The 15,799-nt window shown below is 41.4% G+C and overlaps 1 protein-coding gene across 7 annotated transcripts in view; it reads right to left on the reverse strand.

Annotated features, from left to right (window-relative positions):
• The window catches only part of LOC143136422 (NLR family CARD domain-containing protein 3-like), a 196,126-nt gene that overhangs the window by 32,910 nt on the left and 147,417 nt on the right, over positions 1-15,799 (reverse strand). The window contains exons 2-6 of one of the 7 annotated variants that reach the window (XM_076297178.1): positions 9,282-9,421; positions 7,451-7,564; positions 6,966-7,079; positions 2,420-2,469; positions 301-2,162 (exon numbers count right to left, since the gene is read on the reverse strand). In XM_076297178.1, the coding sequence (XP_076153293.1) occupies positions 301-2,162; positions 2,420-2,469; positions 6,966-7,079; positions 7,451-7,564; positions 9,282-9,397 (2,256 nt within the window). In that variant the 5' untranslated portion in view covers positions 9,398-9,421. Of the gene's footprint in view, positions 1-300; positions 2,163-2,419; positions 2,470-6,965; positions 7,080-7,450; positions 7,565-9,281; positions 9,422-11,916; positions 12,034-15,799 lie in introns of those variants that run through there. The other 6 variants (XM_076297186.1, XM_076297192.1, XM_076297166.1 and 3 more) reach the window with 6 other exon arrangements.

Raw genomic sequence — 15,799 nt, forward strand, 5'->3', positions numbered from 1 at the left:
TCTTTTAAGCTGTCCCAGTCTTAAGTGCTACTTTTAGGGCTAAAATGCTTTGTGAATTACTCTTAGTCAAAAAAATTAGGAGTCCTAAAGTTATGAGTGACAAACCCATTATTTTTAGGAGTTTCGGCAGTTAGGAGCTACTTTTAGCCTTAAAATTCTTTGTGAATACGGGCCCTGGAAAAGATCCCATTGACGCCTGTCAAAGAACAGGTTAGTCTGGGTTCACCACAGCTAATAGTAGACTAGTGACTTAACATTATATCTAGTCACTATAGTTAGCACAGTCTCTCCATTAGAAACTCACCGTGCCTTTCTGCAGCACCTCACAGCTGGGATCAGTCTCTTGCGTCCCTCATCTGATGTGTTGTATTTCTTCAGGTCAATCTCATCCAGCACCTCCTCAGACATCAGAAGCATGTGGGCCAGTGCTGAACAGTGGGCAGGAGACAACTTCTGTTTGATGTTCTTTGGTGATGCCAAGTATGTCTGAATTTCTTTGTGCATGGAATCATCCTTCATTTCAAATAAGCAGTGGAAAAGATTGATGCATCGTTCAGGAGAGAGACCTTCTCTGTTGAGCTCCTTCATGTACTGACATGTTTCCTTGATGCTATTTGAGCTGTTGTGTGTGCGGCTCAGTAGACCTTGCAGAAGTCGGTGATTGCTCTCCAGAGAAATGCCCATAAGGAAGCGAAGGAAGAGATCCAGGTGTCCGTTCTGGCTCTCCAAAGCCTTATCAACTGCACTCTTAAGTAACACATGTAAGTTGTCTTCAGTTTGTAATCCTAGTGCTGATTTAAGAGAAGATAAAAATGATGGTTCATCATGAAGTTCATCTCTCTGCTCATCACTGATGAGGGATTTCAGAGCTTCAAGGTTCTTAGCCAAATACGAGTGAAACACAAACACAGCTGCCAGAAACTCCTGGACACTAAGATGCACAAAGCAGTAGACTTTCTTTTGTTGAGATTCCACAGATTCTGTCTTGAAGATCTCAGTGCACATACCAGAGTACACTGAGGCTTCACTGACATCAATGCCACACTCTTTCAGGTCTTCCTCATAAAACATGAGGTTGCCATTCTCTAGACTCTTGAAAGCCAGTTCTGCCAGCTTCAGTAGTATTTTTTTCTGAGATCTCAAGAGCCTCTTCTTATCTGTTTCTTGTCTTTCTTGATATTTCTGATCCTTCCGAGTTGTCTGGATCAGCAAGAAGTGTATGAACATCTCAGTCAGAGTTTTTGGAATTTCTTGGGTGTTGTCCTGTCCAAGCATCTGCTTAAGTACAGTGGCTGCAATCCAACAGAAGACTGGAATGTGGCACATAATATGGAGACTTCTGGATGCCTTTATGTGAGAGATGATTCTGTTGGCCTGACTCTCATCGCCAATTCTCTTCCTGAAGTACTCTTCCTTCTGTGGGTCATTGAATCCTCGTACTTCTGTCACCTGGTCAATGTACTGAGCAGGAATCTGACTGGCTGCTGCTGGTCGTGAGGTTATCCAGATGAGTGCAGAGGGAAGCAGAGTTCCCTGAATGAGGCTTGTCATCAGAACATCCACTGATGATGTTTGTGTTACATCAGACAACTTACTGTTCTGTTCCAGATCCAGAGTCAACCGACTCTCATCCAAACCATCAAAGATGAACACAACCTGACAGTCTTTGTATCCTTCACCATCATTCAGCTCCTTCAGCTCAGGGTGGAAGTCCAGCAGGAGCCTGTGAAGACTGTACTGATCATCCCTGACTAAATTCAGCCCACGGAAAGAAAGGGGGAACATAAAATCTACATCCTGATTGGCTACCCCGTCTGTCCAGTCAAGAATGAACTTTTGCACTGAGACTGTTTTTCCAATGCCAGCAACACCTTTGGTCATCACAGTTCTGATGTGCCTCTCCTGTCCAGGTAAGGGCTTGAAGATGTCATTGCAGTTGATTGGTGTGTCTTCTGTGGACTGAGATCTGGATGCTGACTCTACCTGCCAAACCTCATGATCCTTATTCACCCCTTCACTCTCTCCCTCTGTGATGTAGAGCTTTGTGTAAATGTTATTGAGGAGTATCTCAGCTCCTGGTTTGATGATGCCTTCAGATATGTTCTCAGACCTCCTCTTCAGACTGGCTTTGTGATTCTTAATAACTCTTCTCAGGTCCTCATCTGTTTAAAAATGACAGCATTTGAAAATTACAATTGTTCAGTTTGATAACATTACTTTACTTCTCAGAAAACTATTAAATCAATACAAAGTTTAAAATGCACTGTTCAATCCTGCACTGTCCACTTTTGCACTACCACCATTGCACACACTCAACCATAGCCCCTTAATATGGTCAATGCATCACATGGTCAGTCCATGGGGATGAATAAAGTATTGATCTCTCTAAAAAGCCAAAATGTCCAAAATGTATACCCACCTAGTTCCCTCTTTCTGCCTGGTGTATGTTCAATGTGCAGGTGTCTTCTGCTGTTGATAAAGGGCATGAACAAGGAGGCATTTATTTTTTCTGCAAAATATGCACCATTTATTTTAAACATGTTATTCTTAAGTTTGTCAGACAGATTTATTTAAAATTCTGGCGAGATGCCGTGTGTAATAAGATAGCCCGCATGCTGCCTCGAGACAGACAGATGCGTAAGGGCGAGTTTATCCTCCGCTAATTTCTGACACAAAGTGACGGGTTGATGAGTGATTGTAAATGACAGATCCAGAGCTAGTGAGCAGAGCGGAGCATGAGTGAGCGAGGAGTGGATGGAATTTTGTTGGAGCGCGGAACGCTTTTTAATTTTGAGGCTGGAGCGGCCGCTCTGTTCCACTCCAATTTCGCTCCGATACCGCTCACACCACGAGTCTGAGGCATGCCCAAATCCACCCAGAATTCATGTCTTCCTAACAAAACCAAGACTGTTAAATTTCAAAGATATTGGTCATAGAAAGTTCGTTGTTGGGGATGGAGTTCGCTAAATATTTTAGAAAGGAAACTGATAAGTCACAGGGGCGTAGCTACCGACGGTGTAACCGGTGCGGTGCACCAGGGCCCAGGCGCGAAGGGGGGCCCACTGCCACACTCCCAATATGGGCCCCCTCCCGTCAGTACTCGGGCTCATTGCACAATATTGTGAATAAGCTGGGATCACGTCAGCAGTTCTCGGATATCAATATTTTTTTCCTCACACTACAGTCTATTCTTTTGAATGGGATTGACAGTTATTCATACCACTCAGATACCCTATAACTATTAGTCATGGTGACCTTATTTTTTGCATTGTGTTTACATTCAGATGTTACAACATAGGCTACAATATGAGTTAGAAATAAAAAAAAAATACCTGCAACTTATTACATTTCTTTATTTATTGTCAATTTTTACAAAGGAACAAGGACTTCTGGGAATGGGGAAAATGTGTTTATCCCAATGATCTTACTTCCGGTCATTCGTGATTACATTACGTTGTGAGGCTACTTCTGGATGTGTTGTAGCTTAGTTATAATAATCAGCAATGCAATCAGCAATTAGTAAGCATAAAAGTGGCACACAGAAGAGAAAAGACGAGAACAGGAGGAGACTAAATCCAAATGAATGAAACTGAATATTTTTTTTTAAAACACCTCGAATGTTGCTGCTGGCGTTGATGCTAGCAATCTGACGTTGAGTCCTACCTAAGGAGTAGGCTAGCATGGGACAAGAACGATCGAGTGGATTGGCCATACTCTCCATAGAGAACAGCAGAGCCAGGCAGTTGGGTTTCAACCATATCATCAATGACTTTGCTGAACACAAGGCCCGTAGAGTGAACTTCTAATGGGTGAGTTACAGGCTGCTTTTTTATGGAGTAGGCATATGTGAGGTGCACTTTCTGTGACCTTTTTGTGGAAGGCTATATGACCGTTGCGCCACACTGTTAGGCTAAATTAAGCAATTGTGTGGTTATTGTGTAGGCGCCACTGCGTACGAGTTGCTGTGTTTTCCTTGATGGCTATTTAATTGTTCTATGGCGTTTCGGTTTCGTAAGTTGGGAGAATTCAAATGAAAATGCTTGCACCGGGGCCCAGCATAGCTATGCTACGCCACTGGTAAGTCATACAATTGTATTATTCCTACAAAACAACTAGATACAATGTAGACCATGTGGTGACACTGTTAAAGATTCCTTTTGGATTCTAAGAAGACACATTTTGCGGAAACATGAGTGTGCTACTGAGACCAAAGCAAAACGTGAACAATTTGAATATGCTTCATATCAAGTAGAAGGCTAAAGTAAAACTTGGATGCTAAGCCTGTATACTTTAGGCAATTAGTCCTTTTTAGGCAATAAGCTTGTTCGTTGATGCACTATCGGTGTTGCATTTTAAAATAAATGTTCTATGCGTGAAATATATTGCTGTTGCTCTTAGTTCTTTGGGATTTAAGTTTTCTGTTTAAGGTGACAATTCGGCTTGTATTTATTTCTTCCTGTTTTAAACTGGAGCGAGCGTGGATCGATTTCACTGGAGCGGGATGATTTTTACGTGGAGTGGGGAGCAAAATTGAGCAGAGCGACCTGACTGGGAGCGGCCGAGTAAACAGCCACTTGAGCGAGATATTCGCATCGCTTAGCTCCGCTCACTAGCTCTGCGACAGATCAAACTCGGCAATGACAGAGCACAAGCGAATTTTCAAATCAGCCACACGATCGGTCATTGAGGGTCGGATATCTGCTGTGGCTGTTGCCCCCAGCAAACATGACGGCTGTTTGATGACTAGGGTCTAACTAGCGCCATGGCAGCACTTTTTTCCCGCTAGTTCCATATATTTTCCTTGCGCACAAAGTGCAGAAACATTCTCCTGGTTGCCGGAGTTTTTGACACCTGCTTACAAAGGGCTATTCGTCTTGACCCACCTCCTCTATCCAAGACCAACGTCATTTATTCTTTATACTTTTATCGACAAGTCTGATGTCTTCCCTAGCTTCATAATGTTGCACTCTTTGGCTATGTTTCTCGCTGCCAGTGTGGAAACACATTCGTAGTGTATAAGAAACAAAAGAAATTTGCACGTGGAGGGACTGCTGATTGGCAAAAACCCAAGGCCAGCCAGCCCCTACCCTATTACCGATTGGCTTAAGTAGGCCTACTGGTGTGGTTTAGTGAAAGCACCTCTCAGATCTTGGGAATGTGACGTTGACACGTCGGTATGCTGGAAATCCAGCGTGGCGCCGGAGCAATTTCTGTGGTCTCAACTCTTTCCTCCATACAGTGGAAACTTGATGGTCATTTCTGAAAACCTCTGTAAATGTACGCTGTGAATGTAATACATCCGTGTTTGGTCTTGAATGTAATGTATTTGTGCATAGTTGTAGACTAAGAACTACACTATAGTCAACAGGTATGAGATTTACTTAGGCCACACTCACTGCTCTCAGATAACAGAGGCCCTGTGATTCGGGGGTGGCCCAGGTGAATGATAAGAGGAGTTGCTTCTCAGCTCGGGGGCTCTTTTTTGCTCTTCTCTGCTGCTATGTGGGGGCAGGGGAACGGAGGACTTCTCTCCTTGTCCTCTCTCTCTCTCTCTCTCTCTCTCTCACACACACACTAAAGTGTATTCCTACTAGCATATCCCATTGTTTTCTATAACATATACATTTCTACATGGTGTCCATCATTTAGGAGAGGTTAGTGTTTTCCATCTCATCCATCCAATTTCCTGTTTGTGTGTGTGTGTGTGAGTGAGTGAGAGTGTAGAATTTCATGTGACTGACATGTCTACAGACTATAGGGGTGGCACGGTTCATGAAAAAAACTCTGAACGGTTCGCTTGTCTCGGTTGGGAGCATGTGTGGACCGCACGGTTTTGATGGTTTATGGCATGTGTAATGTTTCCTCATGCCCATATGTGACCCCAGACAGTTGTCCCCCCTTTTGCGTGAAAGGTGTGGAGTGCTGCGCGTGCAGAAATGGCAAGTGAGAGCGATAACGTAGACAGCCCGGAGTTGGAGGATGCACCAGCGTCGCATAAGTCTGGTGTGTGCAAACATTTTGGATTTAGAAAACGGTAGATAGAACTGCGATTGTGTGCAAGCGTTGTGCAACACGTAATTATGTTAGTACAGGCCCGGAGTGTCTAATCAGCAGCTTCGGGAGGATGGGCCTGTCTGAATATCATGAGCTGAAATGTATTGTTTCTGAAGTTCATTTGCTGCGCACTCGCGGCACTTTAGCAGCTTACAGTAGGCTGTGCGGTCGCAGGCCCTTACTTGCTGTTTCCCAAATATTAGCAAAGTAGCCCTCACAAAAACGGTTTGGAAATCGCAAACAAGTCTATATTTGGGGAGTAGGAGACTATGTGAGCGGCCCCTCCTCCAGTGGCACGGCTCTGACGAACTCTCATATGTGCTGGGGAGACGTGCAGTAGGCTAATAATAACTGCTTTTACTGAAAGGTAAAAACCCTAGATCTCAAAAACCCTCGAAAATAAAATATTACAGTGTGTGGTGGGTCCTCCTCACATGGAAGATCTAACGTTCAGTTTCAGTGAGCAAATAGCCCTGTTGAGAGAAACTAGAGGAGCGTTCAAATTCGGCAGAGACGGTAGAAAAAGTGCGCATTTACAAGGCTTGTCAATTTTATGAGCTAGCCTAGAAGCAATTTTGCATAGCTCGGGTAGGCTAAGCTATGTGTAGAAATAAAATATTCCGTAGTATTTCAGTCAATCTTAGTATGCTACAAAGGCACAGAAGTTCCTGTAGATGGCAATAACACATTCTACTTGTTTGCCAAATAAATGAAAAGCAATTTGAAATCAATGTATTCACTCTTACTGTATCAAAATCTCACCTTTCCTCAGAGATGGTGTTAATGATGTGCTTAAAGTCAAGTCAATTCTTTCAGTTTGTGCATGATTACATGATATAACTATACTAATATTTATTTAATAATTTTAATATATTTTATATGACTGACATGACAGACTGATGACTACTCACATTAGACCTGATGGAACTGGTCCACTGCTGAATTCGGGCATACGGCCCATGGACTGATCACTCTTCATGGACACACAGCTGGGCACTGGAGATGGAGGTCTGTGAGTCTGTGGGCTGGTTACATAAAGAGACACAGGAAACAGATTAACCTCAACTCATTCCTCTGCGGAGTGATTTGTTCACATTTACAGTAATATTACAAAAATACATGCTCCATTTTAGAATTAATCTCTCTCTCTCTCTCTCTCTCACACACACACACACACACACACACACACACACGCAATACAGTGTATTCCTCCTAGCATATCCCATTGTTTTCTATAACACATACATCTCTACATGGTGTCCACCATTTAGGAGAGGTTAGTGTTTTCCATCTCATCCATCCAATTTCCTGTGTGTGTGTGTGTGTGTGTGTGTGTGAGTGTGAGAGAGAGAGAGAGTATAATTTCTTATGACTGACATGTCTGATGACTACTCACTTTAGACCTGATGTAACTGGTTCACTGCTGAATTCGGGCATACGGCCCATGGACTGGTCACTCTTCATAGACACACAGCTGGGCACTGGAGATGGAGGTCTGTGAGTCTGTGAGCTGGTTATATGGAGAGACAAAAACCTGAGCTGCACGTTAATTTACACAGGTTCACAGTGGTGTATAGTGCCGTTAATTTACACAGGTTCACAGTGGTGTAGTGTCGTTAATTTACACAGGCTCACAGTGGTGTAGTGCCGTTAATTTACACAGGTCCACAGTGGTGTAGTGTCGTTAATTTACACAGGTTCACAGTGGTGTAGTGCCGTTAATTTACACATGTTCACAGTGGCGTAGGCATCCTGCTATAACCTTGGCAGTGTATGGAGTTTGCCACTTCACAGTAATGCGCTGTCAAAATAACAGGAAAATAATGGCAACCCTACTGCCAGTTATTTATTTAACAGGGAAATATTTTAGAGTGTTGATAAACTCATTCCTCTGTGGAGTGATGTGTCAGTTTCTTGACACTTACAGTAATATTACATCAGCAATACACACAGTTTAGAACGGAATTATTCATACCCCTGGCAAATATTGATTTAATGTTGATTTTCTCTTTACCAATATGATTGTTCTGACTGAAAATGACCCTGCCACATGCCAAACGGTTGTAAGACAATGTGCTAGAAACATGGAATTGTTCTTGACTGAAAACCCAGATTGCTGTTGAAAAGGTGCAGTGTAGAATCATTGTGGAGACATGGAGAGGCTTGGTAGGTATTATAAGAACCATTTTGAGAGCTGTGAATGCAAATAAAGATGTGTCCATTGATTATTTAAAAAGGGTATGAATAATTTTGGACACGCCATTTTTCATAAAAATATTAAAAAAGATGAAAAAAATGCTTCTTTTTTTGATTCCATGTTTCTACCACATTGTCATACAACCTTTTGGCATGTGGCAGTGTCATTTTCAGTCAGAACAAACATTAAAGTGAAAATCACACAGACACACAGACCAACACACAACTACAAAAGCTGCACAGACAGACGCACAAGTGTTACTGCAAGCAGATAAATTCCCAGTGATTAGCCAAATGAGTCCATAATGAGAATACTCTCACGTCCAGGCTATTTCCCTATAGATGGTACCTACAGATGGTGCCTACAGATGGTATGTAAGGGATAATGTATAAAACGCCGGTCATTATCTGGAAATAGGTCCCGACAGGGCGAAACCGGACTTGTTCCACCCTGAAGGGACCTATTTCCCAATAATGACCGGCGTTGTATATATTATCCCGCTTATTACACGGCTACTTGCCAAAACGGAAAAAATAAACTCCCCACGACATGACTCTTTAGCCTAGCCTACATATATTTGTTACTGTTTCATTGTTGATTTTGATGATAAACAAATAGTTCACAACACACACTGAACTTGAATCAAACATTCTTTAGAACACAGCTTTCACTTTTGAATGAAGTTCCATTATTTGCAGAGTGATATGAAAAACGTGAATTAGAAGCACAAAACTCATTTTCCTTGCTGATAGATTCAAGGGGACCATGTGTACTGTATCTGTCGATTCACTTACCCTCCATCAGAGTATGTGGGGACAGGTATGATGTGTACTGTATCTGTCGATTCACTTACCCTCCATCAGAGTGTGTGGGGACAGGTATGATGTGTACTGTATCTGTCGATTCACTTACCCTCCATCAGAGTGTGTGGGGACAGGTATGATGCGTACTGTATCTGTCAATTCACTTACCCTCCATCAGAGTGTGTGGGGACAGGTATGATGTGCACTGTATCTGTGGATTCACTTACCCTCCATCAGAGTGTGTTGGTTTGCTGCTTGGTTGCACACAGCTGTGTGCTGCAGACTCTGGTCTGAGTGTCTCACTGTGACCTGCAGCCTCCTCTCTCTCCTGAGAGACACTCATCCTAGCAGCAGTGGGAGAGTCTCTCTGGGAATGTACATGAGACATAAGCAGCTTTACGTCTTGTTTCATGTGTCACTGCATACTATAGATTATAGATGTAGCTAAACATGAACCACCATCTTTGTTTTCAGTATTCTGACAAGAAGAAGAAACAGAACAAACAGAAGATGGTGAAAGAAGCACAACAAACATGCAGCTGTAACTGAACAAGAATCAGTACTGTAGTATTTTTACAAGAAGAACAACAAATGTCTTGAATAGAAATGTTAAGGTGTAGGCCTATAGGCTAAAGTAAATTCCTCAGTACAGATTAAGGTCTTTGGCCACTGTAGTCTAGTTTGCTTTATGACATTTGGCTCTGGATTAAGCGCCCGGTCATCCCAGGCCAGGCCCATGGGGTCAGAGTTCAAGGGTAGGGACCCTAAAACCATATAAGCCCCTCTGGCTGCTCCAGGGTTGACCTTTAAAAGACCCTAAAGGTCCCTAACATACACATCACAATACACATACTCATCCAGATAGTTTTTACTACAACCATCTCTTCTATGTTTTGGTGTATAGGCCTAGCTGATCCACTAAAAAGAGGGGAAATGTGTACGCTAAAGGACAAAGGGAATACTAATCTGAATCTACTAATCCTACTGGCAGACAGATCATTGTCCACACACCTGCAGGTCTCCTATGTGTCTGCTACTAACGCGACAACAGACCTATGCTTATGTTTTGACACTTCCAGGTTTCAGCCAATCAAATGACAGCATATCTAAACTGGTTGTACTGGAGATGTAGGCTACACTTTATGAGGTCGCATCGGAATGCACGACTTCACTAAACAAAACAAATAATATTAATGACTTTGCCAAGTATTGGTATGGACAAGGCCTATGGCCCATATTGCAAACCTATTATATATGCCCTTGCTGGTCACAGGCTAGTGCCCGTATTAGCCAGTTATGCACGACAATTTTGTGCTTGATTTCATTATCTGGCCATTTCATTAACATTCATTATGATTATCTACATTATATGTTACAATGGAGTTTAATTAAGAAATATGATTTATTCAGTAGCCTAGGCTTATACTTAATGTTAGCAAGCAAGCACACATACAACGACAACAAGGTAATGCAACAAAATTCTAATTTGTTTATTTCAAATATTCCACATACCGAAAACACAAAGTGAATGACAATATAACACATTAAATAGTGGGTTTCTTACCTTAGACTACAAACTATGTGCTCTCGATAAAAGACCAAAGATGCACAATCATTACCCATGTGTTGCATTCAGTGATTTAGCAAACTTTGCTTTTCAACAGAGTCAATGTTTATGAGCTAAAAGTTTGTTTTTCTCATGTTTTTTATAGGTTCTTCATCTTTGAGATACAGTGCATGTGGAATATTTATGAGTTTGAATGCTGCTTGTTCATGTTTTATCAATAATAAAAAGCTTCCCTACGTGTGATAAATTCCTTCCCTTCAACTTTTAATAAAACAATTTATTTGCATTAATCTCTTTTATCCTTAACCTATAATAGTTATTTTATACAACTGGGACTCCTGAAACAGATAATTTAACTAAAGATTTCATTTTGAGTAAAGACTACTAATGTAAGCTTAATTTGTCTACAGCATCCACATAAGGGTCTTTGTTGACACAAATTAACCTATTTAGTTTTATGTTATGTAAAGTCTAGAATGGTTTAAGGCATTCAGTTTCCCCACAATGTTCTAGTAATGTCAACTAATTTGGGTTTACAGTGTGACTAGAACCACCCAAGTGAAAGTGTAGTCCCATTATGCCAGTCTCCTCTTGTTACAAACTGCTGAAAGGGCCACAAATAGAACTCTTAATTACAAACAGACTTCAAGAGAAATACACTGAACATCGTCAACAACTCATATGAGGGGGAGGAACTCATAGTTCTGTTGAGAACTGGATGGACTTGTTCAGTCAGGTGTGTTGATACTATCAAGAGCAAAATATCTCTCATAAATGTTTAACTCTTTCCTCACACAAATGACTGACAAATTACATCACACACACCATGGAAATATGCAAATAAACAAAAATCAAACTGGATCCAACCTCCCAGGTGAAAATGTAGTCTTGATCCAACCTCCCAGGTGAATACAACCTCCCAGGTGAAAATGTAATCTTGTCCCATTGATTTAAATACCGATAATTATCGGTAACTATCAAAACTACTTAACAGGCAGCATCTTCCAGGCCAATATAATTTAAAACAATAGGTGGTAAAGTTGAACTCACTGAGTTCTTTCTGAGACATTTTAATAGAACAAACCACTATTTTGTTAAAGTACTCAGGATCAACAGTTGGAGATGTATGGACACTGAGATTGCCATTCTGCTCTTACCTTAAACTTCTAGTAATAGGGCCACAAATAGGACTCCATAACATTACATTCACACGTTATGCGCAGTCACCTCTAAACCTCAAGAGAAAGGTAATGATCATTGCAAACAATTCATATTTAGTAAATGAAGGAACTTACAGTTTTGAGTTTTATTCGCTTGTCATTTCCTTGAGTCTCAGACGCTCCCTGTAGAGAACTGGCTGGACTTGTTCTGTCTCAGGAGGTTAAATTGTGTTCATACCATCAAGAACAAAGCAACTTATGTTGTCATGAATGTTTAACTCTTTCCTCCTCATTCATTTATGTCTCTTCTAGCCTGTTATGTAGCACATGTTCCAACACCGGGTCATTTACCCCCCCTTCCACACACACACACACACCTCCCCCCAACATTTAAAATCATTCTTATACATCAGATTGTTATGTAGCATAGTTATACATCATTTGAAAGTTTGGACTCTTGTTTGGAAAGTTTGGAAATTAATACATGACAATCTTTGCCCCCCCCCCCCCCCCATCCGCCTTTGGTGCTTCCCTACCTGCAGTGAATATATCCTTAGCAATATGCTAGTTCACAAGAATCCATAGAAATTGAATGTTCATGTCATTTGATCCAATATTAGTTATGCAGATGTATAATCCACTAATTGAATTGAAGTAGAAATTAACACAGGGACAGTCTGAATAGCCAAGCTCACATCCTAAGTAAGTATATAGTCTTTTGATCCTGTGAGGGAAATTTCTACATAGAAATCTACATCTACATCTACATACAATCCTACATAGAGGGGCTCAAAGAATGTGGAGGTGAACGTGTGCAGGTGGGTGAGTGGATCCAAGGAGACGCTGTAGAAGGACAGAGTGCTGGCTGGCCAGTCCAGAAACACTCCTGTTCTCCCTCTCCTCCTCTCAGTGTTTTTATACACCACAGCTACCCTCACTTATAGTGGAGAGTTACAATATTACATATTGATGGGGCACTAAATTCATAGGTGCCAACTCTCACGCATTGGCCGTGAGACACACGCATTTGATTAGTTTCACACGCTCACACGCCACACCCCCGATTTCTCACGCTGAAGTGTCAACCCGGTCGGTCAGATGCCTGAAAAATGAGTTTAGCCTATCTATAGATCTACCTGTTGAGCCACGGTTATGCTTTCAGAGACGGTGAGAGGGTTCAAGAGCACCCCCTGTCTGGAATTTTCAAAATGTTCTCTCATTTGCGATGCTACTTCAGAAGCCATCCCAGGCGCATCCCCCCCGCATTTCCCCGGCTTCAGGTATTGAGTATTATTGAGTATTTTTCACGCTGTGTCAACCTGGTAGGTCAAATACCTGGCAGATGAGGTTCAACTAAACTAAACCTATACATATGATATCACACATCATGTGAACGTGCGAAATCTAAGCTTTCCAATGATATTAGCGCCAAGTTGCTGTGATAAATGCTTCGCGAGAGAATTAACATTGAACCGACGTGCAATTTAGGCTAATCATATTTGCATTTACCCATTACTCTCGGTTTAATATTTCACTAACCCTTCACACAACACGTGGAAAACCCTATTTCACAATAAACAGCAAACCTACCGAATACGAGGATATAAAGCATGCCTCTGTGCAATAAGTGGTTCCTGAGTAATCCGGTTTTGAAATTGCAACACATTTCTACATAGCCTCATTGGGGCGAAATTATAATGTATTCTAATGTAAACTACTTGTCAGTAGGCCTACATGCATTTTTGTAAATTGCTCAGCCATAGATTATCCCACTATCATGGTTCTTATATTGTCAGGTTCCAGCCAATCCCATTACAGATAAATGAATATATTTATATTGGCATGCTTCCTAGTGACATTAATACAAAAATATGAAGAAAATCAAATAACGAGACACAAATATTGATATAAAGCCTGACATAAGCCATATGCAAACATTCACATCATGCAGATATGGGTACATCCTGAAAAAGGAATAGCATGTAGGCTATAGGCTATGGCCATTACAATGACCAATATATTATCTTAAATAAACTAGCTGAATAACACAGGTGACCACTTCTGCATAATTTCATGGAGTGCTGAAATGTACACACATTTTTGAACATTTCTGAACTGTGAAATGTAGCATATGTTTTTGTGGTTGTGAACTTATTACAATATCACTATAACTATTCCACCTGTGTGTGCATGGTTATAATTCTGAAGTGCAAAATAGCTTAGGGTACAGCACAAATATTTCTATAAAAATAAGCAAGTCTGACCTCTGAATTTATTTTGAAAGTGCACCTGATTGATGCATTTTAAAGTTAAAACATACAAACATTTCTTAAATTCTTACAAAACACCCACCCACTTTTTAAAATTGTTAGTTTGGACCCCCCCCCCCCCCCACACACACACACACTTTTGCCGTGCGAAATACCAGTGCTGTTTTCAGCATCTGTTTAGTGCTTCATTGTCATTTTCATTGGATTCTCCTATTTGCGCGTAAATCGCTCATAAACTTTTTTTTTTGTTTTTTGTTACACGCATTCTCCCATTCCGCTTCGGTCACACACACAGTGACAAGCGCCAAATCCCCCGCAGTGTTGAAGAGATCAGTCGTCCCCCTCACTTTTGATAAGGTAAAAAGCCTTATAGGTACGCCAAATAAATAATAACCTATAGGTTTACACTAGGCTATGTAAAACTCCCCATTAACAGCATCACGTCACTAACCACAGCTAAGACTACACAATCTCTATTCACTCTGTTGGATATCTGAAGCCAGTTTGTCTACTTAGATACAGTAAATCCTCAAATTATGGCCGGGGTCTTAAGACAAAGTACAGGCCTTTAGGGGCAGGATTGTATTCGAGACAGCCCTTTATTTCTTATGCGAGTTTTATTTTGAGACATGCGTTTCTTGGAGCGGCATACTGGTAGGCCTTCAAAAGCATGACATTTTCGGTTTAGTTTGATATTTAATTTACTTTTGGACTGTTTGATTATATTGTTAAATGTTGGGACTGATGGGCACTGAAATCTGGGGAGGTATTTGATGATCACTATTACGTTCCATGTAGTTGAAAGAGTGTCGGGATTTCAAACAAACCATCCGCTTTCATGCGTTCATTGAACGTCCGCGGTGCTGTAATGGAAACCTTATTGCGTAGCCAAGTAGCCTATTGAGTTATTTTTAAATTATGCATGATTTACTTTTTATTAATTTCGTAGGCTGGCTTTATTTTGTTATATAGAAGTATCTAAATAACCTGTTAAAATGTACCAGAATTTCTGGGGGAGGACCCCCATACCCCCCGCTGAAATATCCAACCCACTTTCACAATGCCTCCGACGCCCATGGTCATAGTAGTAGGCTAGATCCCTTTGATACCAATGTTATATAACTCTGGGACCCTGGTCCCAGGGATGGATTACTGCACCCAGGGGCCCAAGGTGTCAGGGGGGCCTGAAGCCCAAGCCTTTGCATGGAATCATTGCCTCAATATCAACACATCAGGATGTAGGCTATGAATCTGATTGAATTTAGTATTGCCCAAACCCCCCTTCCACATATGCGACAATTAGTGGGGAGCCCTTAATACATCTGGGCCCAGGGGCCCGAAAGCTCATAATCCGTCCATGCCTGGTCCCTACACCTGAGAACCACTGATGTACGTTTTTTTTACAGTACGGTATAATGCTGAATGAGCCAAACAAAAATTTACGCAGCAAAATTTTGGTTGGCCCCACCAAATCTCACTCCAAGGTTTTTTGAAAAGTTGGCAGCCCTGGCTTGAGTAGGTAGACGTTTAGATTAGATGTAGACAACCTCTTCTCACAAAGAAGAAGTAGGACACATGCAATAAGCAACGGTCATTCACATCACCTGGGCACACTTCAGTTGATTTTGTTTACAACAAAGTCGCCTGAGAAGGTAGACAGTTAGATTTCTCTGTTGTGCAATATATTGGCAGTGCACTATCTAAGGCACCCTACAGGATTTACATGTTGCTGTGATACCCTGTGTTGT

The sequence above is a fragment of the Alosa pseudoharengus genome, unplaced genomic scaffold (assembly GCF_046254945.1).
Source record: "Alosa pseudoharengus isolate Yale_2024_CS ecotype anadromous, Long Island Sound unplaced genomic scaffold, YU_APseudo_1.1 YU_APseudo_1.1_scf_1, whole genome shotgun sequence".
NCBI lineage: Eukaryota > Metazoa > Chordata > Actinopteri > Clupeiformes > Clupeidae > Alosa > Alosa pseudoharengus.